The 18,020-nt window shown below is 38.9% G+C and overlaps 11 protein-coding genes across 11 annotated transcripts; 6 read left to right on the top strand and 5 right to left on the bottom strand.

Moving 5' to 3' along the window:
• Window positions 1-51: 51 nt before the first annotated feature.
• C5L36_0A08080 (uncharacterized protein) lies at window positions 52-837 on the bottom strand (the record flags this gene model as incomplete). Its single annotated transcript, XM_029463825.1, has 1 exon — window positions 52-837. One exon carries the CDS (start codon window positions 835-837, stop codon window positions 52-54), a length of 786 nt encoding a protein of 261 aa, XP_029319685.1.
• A 374-nt stretch (window positions 838-1,211) lies between these two features.
• Window positions 1,212-2,426, bottom strand: C5L36_0A08090 (uncharacterized protein; the record flags this gene model as incomplete). The annotated part of the gene is made up of 1 exon (XM_029463826.1): window positions 1,212-2,426. One exon carries the CDS (start codon window positions 2,424-2,426, stop codon window positions 1,212-1,214), a length of 1,215 nt encoding a protein of 404 aa, XP_029319686.1.
• A 769-nt stretch (window positions 2,427-3,195) lies between these two features.
• Window positions 3,196-3,453, top strand: C5L36_0A08095 (uncharacterized protein; the record flags this gene model as incomplete). The annotated part of the gene is made up of 1 exon (XM_029463827.1): window positions 3,196-3,453. The coding sequence occupies one exon, from the start codon at window positions 3,196-3,198 to the stop codon at window positions 3,451-3,453; it is 258 nt and encodes an 85-aa protein (XP_029319687.1).
• Window positions 3,454-3,615: 162 nt separating this feature from the next.
• On the bottom strand, window positions 3,616-3,870 carry C5L36_0A08097 (uncharacterized protein; the record flags this gene model as incomplete). Its single annotated transcript, XM_029463828.1, has 1 exon — window positions 3,616-3,870. The coding sequence occupies one exon, from the start codon at window positions 3,868-3,870 to the stop codon at window positions 3,616-3,618; it is 255 nt and encodes an 84-aa protein (XP_029319688.1).
• A 91-nt stretch (window positions 3,871-3,961) lies between these two features.
• Window positions 3,962-5,245, top strand: C5L36_0A08100 (uncharacterized protein; the record flags this gene model as incomplete). Its single annotated transcript, XM_029463829.1, has 1 exon — window positions 3,962-5,245. The coding sequence occupies one exon, from the start codon at window positions 3,962-3,964 to the stop codon at window positions 5,243-5,245; it is 1,284 nt and encodes a 427-aa protein (XP_029319689.1).
• Window positions 5,246-5,588: 343 nt separating this feature from the next.
• On the top strand, window positions 5,589-7,382 carry C5L36_0A08110 (uncharacterized protein; the record flags this gene model as incomplete). Its single annotated transcript, XM_029463830.1, has 1 exon — window positions 5,589-7,382. One exon carries the CDS (start codon window positions 5,589-5,591, stop codon window positions 7,380-7,382), a length of 1,794 nt encoding a protein of 597 aa, XP_029319690.1.
• Window positions 7,383-7,670: 288 nt separating this feature from the next.
• On the bottom strand, window positions 7,671-9,614 carry C5L36_0A08120 (uncharacterized protein; the record flags this gene model as incomplete). Its single annotated transcript, XM_029463831.1, has 1 exon — window positions 7,671-9,614. One exon carries the CDS (start codon window positions 9,612-9,614, stop codon window positions 7,671-7,673), a length of 1,944 nt encoding a protein of 647 aa, XP_029319691.1.
• Window positions 9,615-10,080: 466 nt separating this feature from the next.
• On the top strand, window positions 10,081-11,013 carry C5L36_0A08130 (uncharacterized protein; the record flags this gene model as incomplete). The annotated part of the gene is made up of 1 exon (XM_029463832.1): window positions 10,081-11,013. One exon carries the CDS (start codon window positions 10,081-10,083, stop codon window positions 11,011-11,013), a length of 933 nt encoding a protein of 310 aa, XP_029319692.1.
• A 238-nt stretch (window positions 11,014-11,251) lies between these two features.
• On the top strand, window positions 11,252-12,202 carry C5L36_0A08140 (uncharacterized protein; the record flags this gene model as incomplete). Its single annotated transcript, XM_029463833.1, has 1 exon — window positions 11,252-12,202. One exon carries the CDS (start codon window positions 11,252-11,254, stop codon window positions 12,200-12,202), a length of 951 nt encoding a protein of 316 aa, XP_029319693.1.
• A 104-nt stretch (window positions 12,203-12,306) lies between these two features.
• Window positions 12,307-14,613, top strand: C5L36_0A08150 (uncharacterized protein; the record flags this gene model as incomplete). The annotated part of the gene is made up of 1 exon (XM_029463834.1): window positions 12,307-14,613. One exon carries the CDS (start codon window positions 12,307-12,309, stop codon window positions 14,611-14,613), a length of 2,307 nt encoding a protein of 768 aa, XP_029319694.1.
• Window positions 14,614-14,704: 91 nt separating this feature from the next.
• C5L36_0A08160 (uncharacterized protein) lies at window positions 14,705-17,482 on the bottom strand (the record flags this gene model as incomplete). The annotated part of the gene is made up of 1 exon (XM_029463835.1): window positions 14,705-17,482. One exon carries the CDS (start codon window positions 17,480-17,482, stop codon window positions 14,705-14,707), a length of 2,778 nt encoding a protein of 925 aa, XP_029319695.1.
• Window positions 17,483-18,020: the final 538 nt, after the last annotated feature.

Raw genomic sequence — 18,020 nt, forward strand, 5'->3', positions numbered from 1 at the left:
ATGTTTTTGTTTTGCCTGTTTTCCTCCGTTTTTCTTGAATTTTCACTATTCTTAACTATATAATTTGGTGAAAAATTCATAAAAGTACAACGATAAAGCAGTTGATGGCACGCTCTTCAACAAGGCAAGTGATAACCCGCGGTAAAAGCCTCTGAAACCATTGATTCTATAAATTTGTTTGATGTGATTTAACAAATTACCTTTAATTTGTAATCGTCTCTTGATCAGATCTAATGGATAAACGAAGGTTTTGCTCAAGAGCCCGGCAATACCACCTGCTACTGCACTATCCATATCTCTCCGCTTCATGAAGGAATACGAGCCAAAAGAGATACCAGTCAAGATGGAGATGTAGCCAATGCCCACTTGACAGCCTTTGAAAAATCCAAGAGGTCCATTTTCCTTCCAAATTTCCCTTATTGATAAAAGTAGAGATTTTGAACCGCTTTTGGTATAACTTGCCAACCTTGTACGTAGCAGGTCAAACGGATACGATATTACAGTTGCCATTGATCCTGCGGTTGCACCAACAATCATATCCTTGAGCGGACCATCATGTAGAGGGACCACGTTAGAGACGATTGTGAATGAAGTAAACTGAGAGGCACCGTAAATAACGTACAACAATTCTGCTGGAATATTACCTTTCCAGAAGGCCCGTATACCTTCTTTTCGAACAATGTGATAGACTGTTGATGTGAGTGAGGAATGATTCGATAGTTGGAGTCGTATTTTCACCACGTCTATTGGTGAAATGAAAAATCGTACCAGTAACCCCGACGATGAACCGGCAAGTATAGATGTCAGAGGGGTGGAACTATCCGTTATGAAGGACATTGTTTTTTTTTCTCCTTCTGCCCTTTCTTTCAAAAGAGCTCGATGTGTAGTTAAATACGCTATTGTGAAAGTGAAATGGACTTGATGAACCGTGCCCTTTTTATTCTCCTCTTTGATACAGGGGCGGAGATTTGACGGACTTTTTCATGCCGCGTTACTCGGATATTAAGTAAGGCCTGTTAGAGAGGTAGCAAGACGGGCATAAGCAAGAAAGACAGAAAGAGAAGCAAGACACTAACGAGAGGATTAGAATTATTCCTCCTTCTCTTAATTTCTCCCCTTATTCGTTTAATATACAGAGACCATAATAAGGACACATAAAAGATACATAAAAAAGAAACTCTGGGGTGGACGTAAAAAACAAAATTGGTCAATCAAAAGGTGGTTTCTCTTTGTTGTTGTAACAGGATTGCATTTTTAGTTTCTTCGTCGACACAACCTTCCCAAACGGACGGGTCCACTGAGGATAGTCCTGTTTTGATTACATTGAAGTCTGAAATGGTGGTTTCAATTTGGACTTTCCCCGAGGAGGGATCGCCATCATTGGAAAATTTTATGAATTTTGACTTTGTAGGTTGAGTTGTTGATGGTACAAAGTTCAAATTGGTGTATATATCCCGTTGGACGCGTTTTTTCAGAAGCTCGTTACGATCATACAATAGCATGGAGTCGAATTGCCGGGATTTCAAGGCATGATCGTAAATCCAGGACTCGTTGGTACCTTGAATGTTATTTTTCGACAATAGAGCAGCCATATTTTCCTTGCGTTCAAATAGAGAATGATCATTAAATGAGTGGGAATCACCATTCAGTATTGGGTTTGCAAGTGCACCTTCGATTGCGCCATTTTCTCTCGCTTTGTCCTCGTAGTAGTCGTCAATAACCATTTTACCATTTACAATTAAACGAGCCCCAAATTCCTTAAAGGCCGATCTGGCAGTAATTAAATAAGCCGCTCTTGTTTTGAAAGTGCCTGGCAAAAGATCGTCTTTGATGAGCTTCATCTTTGAGGCTTCATCAACCTTGTACCTGTATAAATTGGTATGTTTCTGAAACAAAAAGTAGGAATCCCTATATCCAATTAGACGGGCAACGTCGGTTGAAATGGCATATAAACGGTCTCCCTTATTGGGGACTTTGAACGTCTTAAACCGAAACTTCCTTCCGCCCTTCAACACTCCCAGTTCGGAGATCTTGCGATCGCCCTTGATATCGTTAGGGGTGTCATATTCGTCATTTAAGGGAGAGACTTCATTCTCTTCTGCTGCAGGAGTGGGGGTTTTCCTTGAGGGAAGATTCGAGTTGGACCTAGATCTTGATTTCGATGCATGGTGTTTACCACGTCGGTTCGAGTGACCCGCTGTTGCTGCTGTTGTTGTTGTTGTCGTTGTTGTTGTCGTTGCAGAATTGGAGCCCGTAGTTCCTGAAGTTTCACCTCCAACGTCTGCTGCTATAGTGGATTCTGTGTATGAGGCATCGTTTGTATCTGAATCGTTCCCGTCCTCCATTTCCTCGTCGTCGTCGACATCCCCGTCAACATCAACATCGTTATCCACATACTGGTCGTCACTATACTCCTCGTCGGCCATCGTGTCCCTATTTGTGTGTGCACGTATGTTTGTATTGTAACGTAATCAGTCGTCTCCCGTCAATGTCTCTCTCTCTTCTTTCTGTCTTTCTACCATACCGCCCTTCACCCCCCAATTGAGAAACCCTCCTTTTCCTTCGCTTGCCTCGATTTCATATTTTCACTCTTCCACACCAAATTTTCCAGACACCCCCGCGAACCCGCGAAAACGAAAAAAAATTCTCGCCCATTGGAAATTATCAAAACCACTCTGCTATGTGGCCATTACATATAAAAAGAGTCAATCGGCACTGGTTCGTATAGAAACATCATAATACTGTAGATATCAATGTACAGATTTATAGAGTGTTGTTTTCTTTTCCTTACTTTTTTTTTCTTTCTTCTATTCCTTTACCAATTTGATTACCATCCGCCCACTGTTGTTGGGACACCAGTACAAATAGACAACGGGTGTGTTAACTTAAGACTGACATTGACGTGTTATGTGTTTAACTTAGCATTTACGTTGAAGTTTGATCCTCCTTCTTGGACCAGGCCCCATTTTTGTGCGGTTCTCGCATGCCGGTGGCTTGGTTCGTGACTAGTGGGGAAGTTGCTGCTGTGTCTTTGGAACCAGTTTGGTTTCTCGTGCACAATGTGAGGCCATAATGTATTTGTCTGTTGTATAACACACAGACAATAGTGCTGATTTATCGCGACTTGCCGTCTCTAGGGCAAAATCGCTTCATGCTCAGCATACACTCTGCGCTGCAGTAATAGTAGTAGTAACAATGATTGTAATAATAGCGCTAGTGTTGGTGGTAATGCTAATGCTAATGCTAGTTCTAATGCTGATTCTAATGCTAATTTTAATGCTAATTCTAATGCTAGTTCTAATGCTAATGCAAGTGCTCGTGTTTGGTGAAATAGTTGCACCGCGGCTAATTTCTGTTTCCAGAGAATGTCTTTTCTGTAAAAGCGTTAAAACATGGAAAAAAACACTAATTTACGTGCTATCCAGCTATGGCGGGGCTCGGCTCCTATTATGAGTTGTTCTTTACAATCGAATTTTGCATAACCTTGTTTGGAAATGGCCTACATTGTATATCAATCTCCTTATCATGGTGTGGAGTTGCATCTATTATCAGCTATACATGGAGTTTTACTAGGAGAAACGCCAGTTCAAATACACACCTGCACAAACACCAGTACTACATACACAAACACACACATACATATACACACACATAGACACCTGTACACATAGACACCCTTGCACCACACACAAGGATAAACACTGAGCAGGTTCTAGAAGAATTCCTCCCCCGCCAAACCCGTAACGTTTGGCAATTGAGCAGTTTCTCATAGGGTCCAAGCCAGCACTGGGAGTAACAGCTTGCGAAAATTGGAACTGCACTGTACCTACGTAACCCAAGAGATACTACAACAGCAACAACGACTGGCATTACACATCCAACACTACGACAACCGACACCACCATCATTACGTCCACTATAGACATTCACGCAAAGAACAAGTCAACCATCAGACACACCAATGGCACCCTCCTTTGTATTCCAAACACACGACGAAGTCATCAACTACAAGGGCTCTAATACCTCTCTTGACTATATCGATCACGAACTCTCTGCCGGTTTGGATTCCAGTGATGCCTTTGAAGGCCCGGAAAAATTGTTGGAAATTTGGTTCTCTGATAACAATGTTCTTCCTGAAAATTGGAACAGAAACGGCCTTCGGGCTATACCCTTGGTGGACATTGAAGAGATGCTTTCCCTGGTGAACTGCCAGATCTTGTCCAAGATATCTGGTTTGAACTGCGACGCTTATCTTCTAAGCGAATCCTCCCTCTTTGTTTATAAGAACAAGATGATCCTGAAAACTTGTGGCCGTACAACAATTCTCTCCTGTATCCCCAAACTAGCGTCTTTGATCTCCAGCTTTGTCTGTCCACAATACAATGAACAGGAATTTAAAAACATTTACCAGGTTTTCTACTCCCACCGCACCTTTATGTTCCCACAGAAGCAACTGGGCACATACCAGTCTTGGGATAATGAATTGGCGTGCCTTAATCAATGGTTTGACAATGGCAAGCACAAATCGTATGTCTTGGGCGATCAGAAGGATGCTCAGTGGCATTTGTACATCAATGGTATGGCATTTGAACATGGTGACACTAGGTTGTCCAATAGAACTGCCACTGATGCGAACATTGACACCACCATTGAAATCCACATGACAGGACTAGATGCAGACGTTGCAGCCCAATATTACATGTCAAACAACAACAATTGCAGCAACAACAATAACAACAGACCACTAGGTAAAGACGAGGACAAGGGTCACGTGTTTGGCAATGAGATTCTGAAACGGACCAAGCTGGACTGTGTCTTGAACAGGGGAACCACACTGAAACACGATGCCTTTGCATTTGATCCGTGCGGATTCTCGTCTAATAGCATTGTCGATGGGAATTACTATTACACAGTGCATATTACCCCCGAGCAAGGATGGTCGTATGCTTCCTTTGAGACTAACCACCCCTGTGTCGATCTGTGGGAGCTTCTGCACAATGTGTTACCGCTGGCTAACCCGAGAGAATTCACGATGGTGATCTGCAGCAACGACAATGCCGTCCTAGAACGTCATGACACAGCGTCTGCCACGAACCCTAGCCGCGTCCCCGGCTACGTGCGTCACGAGTCCCTAAAGACCTCAACGGTTCCATCTGGCCCGTTGTCTACTGGCACTTCATCTACTTCCCCCTTGTATATAGGAAACGGCTACCACGTGTGGCGCATGCACTACATGAAGGAGTAAACTCAACAGACATTACATCTCCTACTCTGCACACCACCTTACTGCATGGCATGACACGGCACGGCACGGCATAACGCAAGACAAGATAACAGAACCCAACACTGCATTGCAGTACCTGCCTCATACCGCAATGTTTCAAATTGGCGAACTTTGTATTGCTCGACTATAATTTCAAATAAAAACATGTAGACCAAAAAAAACCGGGAGAGTGGAAAGTTCCATGCAGCGAGATCGTCTCCACTTTTGCACGAGGTGTGCATAAACTGCATAACACTGGCTCAAAGGTCGATGATACTTTCTTCGACACGTTTCTTGTTAACACCATCTACATAGGCAACGATACATGTACAATCCAGCACACTACTACCCGCAGTACGCAGAACAGCTTCCACAGACACAGACACAGACACAGACGGTGTCTGGCTCGGGGCCTACGTCGGGCAATACCAATGGCGCACAAACCTCCTTCAACAACAACAACAACAACAACAATAACAATAACATCAACAACACCAGCAACACCGGCACCGGCACTGGCACTGGCACCCCTGGCATCAATGGCACCCATGTGAGCATCAATAACACTGGCAGTCCTAGCGTGGCAACCTCACCGCTTCTACAGCAACATCCTCACCATCAAATCCAGCAGATCCCCCATGTCCAGCACCAGCAGATCCCACAATATCATACTCACAATCAACAGTCCCCCTCCACGCAATCACAATATGGCTACTACCAACAACCCTTGTCTGCTGTAGATTATGCATATTATCCAAACACTTATATATATCCCAGTCAGCCCTACGTCTATGACTATCAGCAACCCCAGCCCCAACCTCAACAGCCTCAACAACAAAATCAACAACCTCAGCAAACTCAACAGGGCCAGCCCCAGACTCTCCAAGCTTCCCAACAACCTCAACAACAGCAGCAGCAACAACAGCAACAACAACAGCAGCAGCAGCAGCAGCAGCAGGTCCAAAAGACTCAGCAGGTGCAATTGCCTGCCCAACAACAAGTTAGAATTCCTCAGTACAATGGCGTCAACTCCTATAACTTAGGCATGAATATGAATATGGGAATGAATATGGGTATGAATATGGGTATTGGCTTACCAATCGGTGTCAACCCAACCACACCTTCGAGCTCCACACACCCCATCTCATCTGCAACTATCCCCTCCAACTCGAGCCATATCCCCCATTCCGCAGCAATGTCTCAGTATAATTCGAATAACTCGAATTCTACCTCAGGTCTATTGAATGATCATGCGCCAAGTAACATAACAAGTCACCCCCATTATCTTCATAATGACAACAACCTCACGAATACTAATAATGCACGTAGCAGTAGTACTGGTAATAGCGGTCATAATGGTTCCTCGCTACAACTTCAACAGTCAACTTCAAACAGACCTAAAATTACAACTACAATGTGGGAAGATGAACGTACTTTATGCTACCAGGTTGAGGCAGCGGGCGTGTCTGTGGTTCGACGTGCAGATAACAATATGATCAACGGCACAAAGCTGTTGAATGTTGCCAAAATGACAAGGGGGCGTCGTGATGGTATTCTAAAGGCTGAGAAAACTAGACATGTCGTGAAAATCGGTTCCATGCATCTAAAGGGTGTTTGGATCCCCTTTGAGAGAGCATTTGTTATTGCTCAAAGAGAAGGTATAGCCGACTTGTTATATCCCTTATTTGTCAAGGACATCCAACGGATTATTCAGCAGGGTATACCGACCGTTAAAATGGGCCAATACGCCGTCGCCAGCGCTCCAAATAACCCAATTGTCAACCAAGATTCTATGGGTATAAGTGCAAACCTTTCCATTGGGACGCATTCTAACCATAATTCGGACCATAATAACAATAGTAGTAATCATAACCATAATACTAATCATAGTATAGACAACAACACGAATACTAGTGCAACCCATTTAAGTGGATCTACGAATCAAGCTTGTGACTCCCCATCTAATAACTCCAATGCACTTGTCAATGAGGCGCCCGACGCACAAACAGTTGGCAATACAACTACCTACACGACAACTACAGGCTCCACTAACAACAATAATATGCCTTCAGAATACACACATCATCAATATTACTTTGATACAAGAGAGAAAGACTGAATGTTTAATGGAAATCTAATAAACTCTTGTAACTACAGGCATCCTTCTCTTATCTTTCCTCCTTCTTCTTTTACTCTTTTTTTTTTCAACATCTCTGCCCTCTCTTTTCTGTTTAGTCAATAATATATACTATGTACATGTCCATTTCTTTAAATATTGTCCACTATATATGCTTATGCAACTACACAAACTTTATGCGTAAAATCGCATAGCGAATTCGTTCAATGCATGTAAAAAAGAACATCTGCGCGAAACAATCAGACATAATTTGCCGAATGGAAAAAAACTTTAAATTGAAGACGGTTGATTGACGTCCCACTTGCAGGTATTTACTAGTTCTTCGTAAGTTTGCTGGAGAAGTTTCTTATTAGCACCATTACCGGCTGAGTCAACTACATAAACACATTCTGGATGTTTCTCTAGAAAGTCACGAATGAAATCAACACGCTGAAGATTCAACTTAAATGCTAACAATGATGCTAACTGTAATTCAGTTGATGTTTTATTTGTTTGATCTTTAACTTGATCCAACTGGACAATGTGTTCGATCGTAGTCTTATATGCTGTATATTCAATATTGATCTCCTTGGACTTGAGGTATTCAACAAATGGAATAATCTGATCGTACTCCCCCTCTTGTAAATATTTTTGGACAATATAATTACTAACCTTGATAAATGTTGATTTCTTATTGGTGTCTAATAAAGGTAAAATCTCAGTTTTCCATAAATCATTAAAACTGATCTGTGAGTCATCGATTTGGTGACGGATCTGCTTGAATTTGGAATAATTCTTGAACATCTCAAAAATTGGCTCGTAGATTGAAATATCAAAACCTACCTTAAATGGTACACTATTAGTGACATATTCGTCATTATACAATTTCATTAATTGTTCATCTGTTCCAATCATCTTTTGTTCATCTGTCATTTGTTTATTCATGTTCTTCTTGAATAATTCATTGTGCCATCTGTTGTTTTTAATCATAATATTAAACAATTTGACAGATTCGTCACTTGGGTTAGCCGTATGTGTAATCATTTCCAATAATCTATGGCTAGTGTATGTCTTTAGTGAACATCCTGTAAGCCTCTGTAGTTGTATTGCGGCAGGTATAGCTAGATGCGGTTCATATGAAATTATGTGATCCATAGTATACATTACCAAACATGATGGGATCTCAACTAACCTTGAATTGATAATTTTATCAAGCGCCATAACACCTTCCTCTATCCGATGCTCTTTGATCATCAGTTTAGTGAATTGCATATATGATGCATACGTAAAATCAATTTGCCTGTCTAATATCTTCTGCTTTAATTCGTCAAACTTGTATATCTTGAAGTATTCTCGATCTCTTAATATATCATCCATAGGAACACCCTTTTCATTTAATTTTCTCAAAAAAAATTGTGCCCCATCCCTTGGTAATAAATAAAATAGCTTATAAACATACTCTGCTGAAAGTGGGACATTATAGTTTTTCATAGTTTTCAAATGTTTCAAAAGTTGTGCCACACTTTGCTTACTATCCTTGTACATCTTGGTCATATTCAACAAGGATAACTGAGTTTCCACTTGAGAAAAATAGAAGTCTCTATCTGATTTGATCAAATCTGAAACATTTGTACCATTCGCCTTCTTTGAATGATAATGTAATATTTCGTTACGAATCTCCTTATAATTGTGGTATCTTCTAACCTCTTCGATACGTTCATAAATTACCTTTTCCTTTCTAGGATATGAAAATCTAACTAATTCGGTGAAATATTTGGTTACTTCAGCCTTTTCATCCTCATTTATTTCTTCATTACTTAAACATACTGGCTTTTCAGGTATTGATTGTCTAATTGGCTTGTTTTGCAGCTTGTAAAATGGCTCAAATCTCATATCAAACTTGAACTCTTCATCCTTTTTATGATCTAACAAGAATTCGATGTTCTCCTTCATCTCCTGGATGGCTTTTTTTCTGTAAGCTTTGGAACCTTGTCTAGCGTTCTCAACTTCTACTGTCATGCCGATCGGTTCACTCGTCATCACCTCGGGAACAAATGTTCTCATCGATGTGGACAGCTGTCTCATCCATATCTTGGGAATTCTCATTGTAATGGGCATTGCTAACGGAATGCTTGACTGACCAATATGAAGAGTAAAAAAAAATACAGCAAGATTAATATCGAATGCAAATGATGAAAAAAATTGTCTACATCGCCTCTTCAAGTTATTTCCCATAGACACTCGCTATGGACTCAATATTCTCAATAAATCACTTATTATTGTAAAGTCCTACAAGAAGATGATAACTATCATGGACGAATATATCTACTACTGGCAGGCCCGTGAATATCTAACGTGGGGCTTAAATTGCTCGAAGTAGGGGACGTTGTTTCCATTTGGGGTACACCCTATGCAAGTTATATATAGGTATATATCTATAGATATACAAAAATCGGATTTGGTGAGTATGTAATTAAATAGGGTGGGCTGTTGTAGATTTTCCTGAAGGTTTTCCTTTGTTTTATCTCTCTACCAATAGGAGAATTGGCATTTCTTACAGAACTCATTTCTGAATACACATATCTGTACACCGGTTGAGTTTTTCTGGTTGCCATATTACCAATCATCAGACTAGAGTCCCAAATCTTCTGCAAATCCCTGATAATTAAAACTATTATTTGTCCCCCAAGTTTATCAGACAATGACAATCAGAAGGGCAACGCATGCAGGCAGCTGGTATTCATCCAGCAAACAAGCACTAAAAGGACAGATAAGCTCTTTTCTTTCAGAGTCTAAGCAGGCAAAAGTTCCAGGGGCAAGAGTGTTGGTTGGCCCACATGCCGGTTATGCATATGCAGGACCTATCCTTGGCAAGGCATACTCAGCATTAGATACCGACAATATCCAACGAGTATTCATTTTTGGACCTTCACATCATGTTTATTACAAGGGCTGTGTTTTAACTACATCTGCTGACTATTATGATACGCCGTTTGGAAAACTGGAGGTTGATAATGAAGTTATAAATGAATTGATTGATTCCGACTCCCATATATTTAAAAAAATGAATTTAGATGTCGATGAGGATGAGCATTCTTTGGAAATGCATATGCCGTTCTTGTACTCTGTTACAAACAATGTTGGTAAAAAGGTGAAGATTGTTCCAATTATGATAAGTGCAAGTGATGAAACTTTTGAGAAAAAGTTAACTAAATATTTGAAACCGTATTTTAACGATAAATCGAATGCCTTTATTGTTAGTACGGATTTTTGCCATTGGGGTATTCGGTTTTCTTATATATCATATACTCCAACTGGTGATTTAAAAGATTTAGTGGAAAAACCAAGCTCGAAACTACAAATCCCAATTTACGAAAGTATCAAATGTTTAGATACTGCAGCAATGACAATAATGTCAACTGGTTCTTACAGGTCCTTTAAAGATTATATGATGCTTACAGAGAATACTATATGTGGTGCCAAGCCTTTGGCTTTGTTGATGTTACTCATGGAGGATTTCATCTCCAACAGAGAAGAAAACACAATTAAGTTTAATGGATATGCCCAAAGCTCAAAAGTAGTTTCTCTAAGGGACAGCAGCGTGAGTTATGGCAGTGGATACGCAGTTATCTAATTTCATCCTATTTATACCTTGGCATCATTTGGTTTCAGTCTTTTATACATCTAGTTGCTTTTTTTTACTTTAGTGATTCCTTCCTTTATATACCGTTTTCTTTTTTTTCGAATATAGGGCAACATTCAATTTTAAAATGATTTAATGTCATATTAGTGTGCACCCATTAATAGATCTTCCAACCATCAAATAATTTTGTTTTGTTTTGCCTTTTGCTAAGCAACTCGTTGCTCTGAAAATGGATGTTACTCATACTATATCGCTTGAACGAGTGCAGTCCATAAATCGTTGGATTGATGATGTTAATTGGTACGCACATGGCTTACGGCTTGGAGATATTGAAGAAATAGTTTTCCGTCTGCAAAATATCAAAATGGATGTTCTGGAATACAACGGGAAGGAAAATAACCGTCCAAATAGTAAAAAACTAGAGGATTTGAACGACATAATCCCCGATATATTTAGCACGAGCAGTTGCGATGAAATGGTAGGTGGTGGTGTTAATCTATATCAATCCGATCAAGTGGAAAGCCACAACGTTTTTAAGAGTACAAAGGAGAACTCCTCTTTGAATGCATCATCTTCCATTTGTCAATTTTGGAGATTTGATGACCCTGCTATTGAAAACCGACTACACCCACAAAGATTTAACCACCATAAACTCACAGAGGATATCACAAACATGGATTATGATTTTACAGTAAAGCAAGGTTGTCCATCGGTTACCTTCGATAAAGAGTATGGTAATTTGACATTGATGCAAAACAAGAATCTGAGAGAAATTGCATATCATCCTAAATATGAACGTAAAACAAAATTACAAGTTTCACACTCTGAATATTTATGTCGTATGTGTTCTTCAAAAAGATGGGTATCTACTAAGCATTTTGCAGAGCATATGGCTCTCTCTCATGGGATTGTTGATGTAAAAGAAGTAGGAATCGTTGCTATGCCTCTTCCTGCTGCTCTTTACAGGCAAACTTTGGGGAGGTTAAAGTTTTTTTACTGTAAATGCCCCAAATGTATACAATGGATACGTCTAGGGAAAACTGCAGAAATATCAAACCTCAGTGACGAGGTCATTGAATTGGATTATCTTAATGACAGGCCATCTGTAGGATTCTATACAAACTACTTCTATCATTTCATGGGGTGCTCCCTTGAAAATATTGAGCATACTCGCTCATGATGAATTTAGTCCAATTGCACGTTTTTGTATTTCCTCGGTTTACATCTACAGCTTCTTATTTGTAGCGGTTATAATTCTACAGCTTGTATACCTTTTTAAGAAATATGGCACTGATGGAAGAAGAAAGTACTGTTGATATTGTAATTGCACTGCAAACAGCGATTTCGCAGCTGAATGAGGTTCATACTCTAGGAGAATTGTTGAGATCTATCACTGGGGCTTATCCTATCGAAAGGAGCTTTATACTAAAATTATTGCTTCATTCGTTGCCCTCCTTGCAATGTAATTCACCTCTAATCTCACAAGTTGAAAGCTTCTTGAATTCAGATAACACAAACGTCGAAATTGTCGATATCCATACAATTTTTAATGAAGAGGTTCCAAAAATAATCCAACATTGCACATCATTGGAAACTGAGGAGAAGAAGTCGATCTGTGATTCCATCATTGAATCGGTGAACATCAATGCAATTAGCTATGAATTTGATGATTTGCAGCAACCATTTGAGTCTTTTTTTAAAAGTCTAGTGTACAGGCTCAATTCCGAGTTTAGAAGATTTGAACTAACGGATGAATTACTTAATTGCATAAAAGATTCTAAAAGTTCCAGTTTGAATTTACTGAACTGGATTGATGGCTTTTACGAGCCTTTGAAAAGGCTAAACTCTATTATTGATACGTCATACACTCTTTTGGATTATGAGAAACTACATTCCGTTGATGACAACATCCAATTAATGACTGCTGAAATTGAAAAAGGTTATGACAACAATATTATTAGAGAGATTCTTATCCCATACTTTGCTTACATTGGCCCTGATGCATGGGAATCGTTTAATACATGGTTGATGAGATTTGGTCTGAAAATTTCGTCTGAAAAAGATACTAATGCTGCAAAATATAATGTTTTGCGAAATTTACTTGATAATGATGATCTTCTTCGACATTTAGATAAACAAGCTTCAGCAGTCAAAGTCAAATTTACCAAATACATTCTTTCCACGATTTTCTTATCTCCTGACACCAATTTAGAATTTTTTTTGGCATCAAAAGAGATATTGGTTCTTTTGAACTCTCTTAAGTTAGAGGATGGTGAGCCTTTTGATATCACTTCAATAAATACAAAGAGTTTTCAAGATGTTTCTCGGTGCTTTGAAGCTAGTCACGCTGCCATTTCCTCTCTGATTGGAGTCATTGAGGTTGGTGAGATTCTATACTCCAATAAACTATCTTTGATTGACATTGTTAAACTAGAAAGTTCAGAGAAAACCATCCAGAAAGAACAGTTAATTAAATATATCAGCACTGAAATAGGATATGATACAAAGTATGGCAAGTGTCAGTTGTTCCTGTCCTCAATAAACTCAACTTTGAGAAAAACTAATGTCTTCAATAAGATCTCCAACGAAGAACTGAATGAAGTCATACTACAAAAAATGCTTGAAATGAAACAATTTCAAATAATATCGCAAGTCTTTGGTAAAGAATGCACCCAACTCGAAAATGAAAAGTTTAATAATTTAGTTCTAAAACAATGTTGGGCTCTTTATAACAATGCATCTAACTGTGATCCGAAAATTGGTTCTTTGAGAGAATGTGTGGAATGCTTACAGTTATTAGATGAAAATCTTAGTAAGGTTAAAAGACTAAATGCATTAATTAAAGCGAATGAAAGAATTTTTGAGTGGAAATTTTACTTTGAACCCAAGGTACCAATCACACCAAAGAGAGTCCTTCAGTGCAATAATCCCCTTTTGATAATAAGACGTATTCTCGAACTAAATGATGATGCATATCTGTATGCGGGAGATTTGTACTACTTAGTAGTATTGTTGATAGACGGATTTGATGTCGTTGAACAAAGCCCATTATTCAAACATAAACATAAGTCGTTTGATGACGAGTCCAATTTGTTAGTGTACAAAATCAAGCTTTTATGTTTGGAAGTTGCATCTGTGCTAGATTATAATTACTCATTTCAAACAGCATTCGCCCTTGTCTCTAATGCATCACTTTATAAATTTGAAATTGAAGGTTTGTTCGACCTTGTTAGTGAGAATTGGTTTACCTTTTTCCAACTGTCGAAGAACGAGTATGAAGGCATTTCAGATCTTAAGGCTTTGAACGAAAAGCTTAAGTTACTGGGTCAAGTATTACTGATTGCCCCTACAGAGTACAATTCAAACGTGCTAGAACAGTGGCAGATGTTAAGATCTCATAAATCACAATTGATTCAATCCCAGGAACTGGAAATCCAATCCAAACTGAGACATAAGAATGTAAACCTCTCGTTAGGTGATGTTCAATCCAGATTGCAGAAATCCTTGAAATCTTCAGCAGATGAGCTACTGAATACCAACGGCACAGAAATAGGCAAAAGCATTGTTGGTTGGATCGTGGGTGCTAATTAACAAAGTAGTTCCTATAATGTATGTTTCTCTATAGCGATATATACAATGAACATTTCTATAAAATACTACTCACAATGTAAGTCTCCGGGGTCTATGGATTGAAAAATTCTTTGCTAACCTCATTTAGTTCATCATCAGACAGACAGTCACCCATAAAATTGAAATTGAGCACCTCATCTTCTCTGTCTTCAGTCCGCCCAATTTCGTTTGTTATTTCAGGGGTTCTCACCGAAGGAGCTTCTTGTGATGCTCTTATAGCTTGCTGTCTCAGCAAATCATCAATTGAATTGCTTTTCTGTACTTTCAGACATGCATTACTTTGTTTCCTAGATTGGTATAATGGTTTTTTAGTAAACCTTTCAGGTGTAGCCGATAATTCGTTCAAATGTTTAAGCTGTGTTTGAGGACCTACCGGTACACTTGGATCAAACGAATTATCTGGAGTTTCCAGTAAGGTATTAGTGGAAATCTTTGCCCTCACAGTTTCAACATCTTCTAAGGTTTTATAAAAGTGTATAACTTTCGGATTGGTTCTAATTTTCTCTCCATTGAAATTCAGCACTTGTAAGCCACGCCGGTGCTCTGCTCTTGAAAGGGCAACATAGGCTTGACCATCTTCAAATATTCTTTTCAAATCGACAATAACATGTTTCAAAGTTTGGCCCTGGGCTTTATGAATAGATAAAGCCCATGCAAGCATCAGCGGAACTTGTTTCCTCTCAACCATCGGAACCCCTCTGTGATCATCTATAGTAAATCGTTCGTAATTCAACGCAACAATTCTGGAAGTTCTATCAGCTAGTTTGAAATTAATTATTGGTATAACTTTACCTCCAATGTCACTTCTCTCTAAATCTCTAATTAGCTGTATCTTCCTGTTAAGATTGTCCAGCAATTCATTGTTAGTCTCATTGTAGGACTCATCAGTGCCTTCTATGCTATCAGCCACGGAAGTCAACTTAGACAATGAAAGCTGCTCTTTTTTCAGAGTTTCCTCAATTTTAGCTTTCGATTTTTCAATAAAGTCGAAGATTGAATCAGTCGGCTCACGTGTATCAAAGTACTGATATGTTTTATAAGAACCTTCAACAGGTTCATCCAATAACTTAGCATAAGACTGGAAGGTAGCATTATTCAAAAAGCCAATGACTGTACCCATAGATCCATTAACTAACGTTGAGTCTATATTTTTAATTAGCATAACCTGGGCATATGGTTTTAACACTAACACTTGTGGAGCAAGAAACGATTCAAGCATCTTTTTACCTTGCGGCTTATTAGCTAAAGAGCCCGTATCAACGGCTGTAAATGTAATACTAGGTCCTTTCAATTCTTTCAAACGCCTACTATTAGCTTCGTCGACTTCCCTTCTGGTTGAGAACAAATGCGTTGGTGGAAATGGTACATCTCTCGGATTTTGTAAAGGTTTAAATCTCTTGACGGTACTTTCACTAACATTTCCGCTTCTTATCTCTTCTAACATTTGCAGAAACTGAAGATCTGTTTTTTGTCTATATACTGTGGTCAACATGACCTGAACTTTAATGTGCTTTTTCCAAAACTCACTTTCAAATGCAAACTTCATACTGGAGTCACGTGAAACAGGAGGAAGCTGATAAAAGTCACCACATAAAATAACTTGAACGCCACCAAAGGGCTTCTTAGATCGTTTCCGCAGGCGTGCCAATTGATCCAGCTTATCTAGTAATCTGCCATCAATCATTGAAACTTCGTCAATAATTAAAACCTGGAGTCCATCCCATCTCTCAAGAGCATTGGTATTTCGCTTCAGCTTTCTATTGATCTCAGCGGCAGACCCTTCTCCCAATCCTATACCAGTATAAGAGTTAATAGTCATTCCTCCAATATTATATGCAGCCAATCCAGTAGATGCAGTAACACCTACTGCCAAGGGGTTGTCACCGTATTGCTGTTTTAACTCCTTCACAAGTGTCCTCAATAGAAGTGACTTTCCTGTTCCTGCAGCACCTGTATAAAAAAGATTGTACCCCTCCTTGGCCAATTGAATAACACTTTCCTGTTCTTTGCTTAATGTAATGGCAACAGATTCTTCGACTTTTTTCTCTTTCTTTACTGCCATTTGCTCAGTCAATTCAAGTTTATTTTCGGCTTGGTGGTGTGCAAACCTCTTTTGGTCTATTCTTATAATATCAGTATCTTCATTTGCAATATTTTTTGATGATGAACATGGCCGTAAATCGACGTTTAATTTCACAGGGGAGGAAGGTACTTTAAATTCAACGGATTGTTCTATCACAAAATCCTCCTTTTTATCGATATTTTGGGCTATTTCTTCTTCCTTTTGAGTCGAAGTAAACAGATTCTTCAATTGCTTTGTCACCTTTATTGGTCCACTAGTCTCGGTATCACTAACGATGGGAACATGATCGTTGGTAGTAAAGTCTGACTTCGTAGCTAAAATGGGGATTTCCTCTAAATATTTGACAATTATATTTCTTGATTCAGTAAACATCTTACCATGATCGGGGTATTTGGATTCCATCCTGTCAAGCACGGATATCAATTTTAAACAATCCTCTTCCAAATTTGACATTTCTTCTAAACCATCAAGAACATTGGCTATTCTATTACCACGGTATTCTACATTATCTTCTGCATGTCCAAACAATTCTAGTTTAGGTTTTTTTTGAGAGACTGATTCTGAAAAGCTCATTGAATCAAATATGCTATCATCTTGTAAAGTTTGCCTTTTGGCATTGTTCATGACTTCTGTACGAGACGACATTACCTTTTGCGACGACATTGCACGAAAAGGTCCTCGGTTAGAATATCCTGTTCTTATAGTATTCCTCAAAAATAGAGATAAGTTGTTTCGCAGTTTTAACATGGTAACCCTCACTGCTACACTGGTATAAGATGGTAGATTATTTCTTCGGCAAGTTCAAACAAGAAACTAACGCGTCAGAAACAAACAAAAAAACGTAGTATTCCTCTACTTCAACTGGTTCTAAGGATTGCCAAGTAATAAAAAACGAAAACCTTATTTTTCCAGAGCAGTGTATTTGAAGTGAGTTTGCAGTATTAAAATTAGAACGAGAGGTCTACCTTATGTAACCTAAAGGATGGATAAAGACCTTTCCAGGTGAAAATACCAAAAAAAGATTAAAAAAAAAAGTGATATAGCGATGCATAGTGTTTTCCGCGAAAGTTTTAAAAAAAATAAAAGAAACGTACCTTAAGAACCCAGGGGCAACTAAGCCAAACATAACTTGATCATTCTTGAGATAATTATTTCAAGGTCAAGAGACATCCGTAGAAGGACATCGCAAACAAGTCTTGTATACTACTGTCATTATGCTTATTGTCTCAAAAGATTCATTTGAAGCTGACAATGATATCGTATGTGCATATTATTTTTTTTCTGC

Source organism: Pichia kudriavzevii, chromosome 1 (assembly GCF_003054445.1).
Source record: "Pichia kudriavzevii chromosome 1, complete sequence".
NCBI classification, from domain to species: Eukaryota; Fungi; Ascomycota; class Pichiomycetes; order Pichiales; family Pichiaceae; genus Pichia; species Pichia kudriavzevii.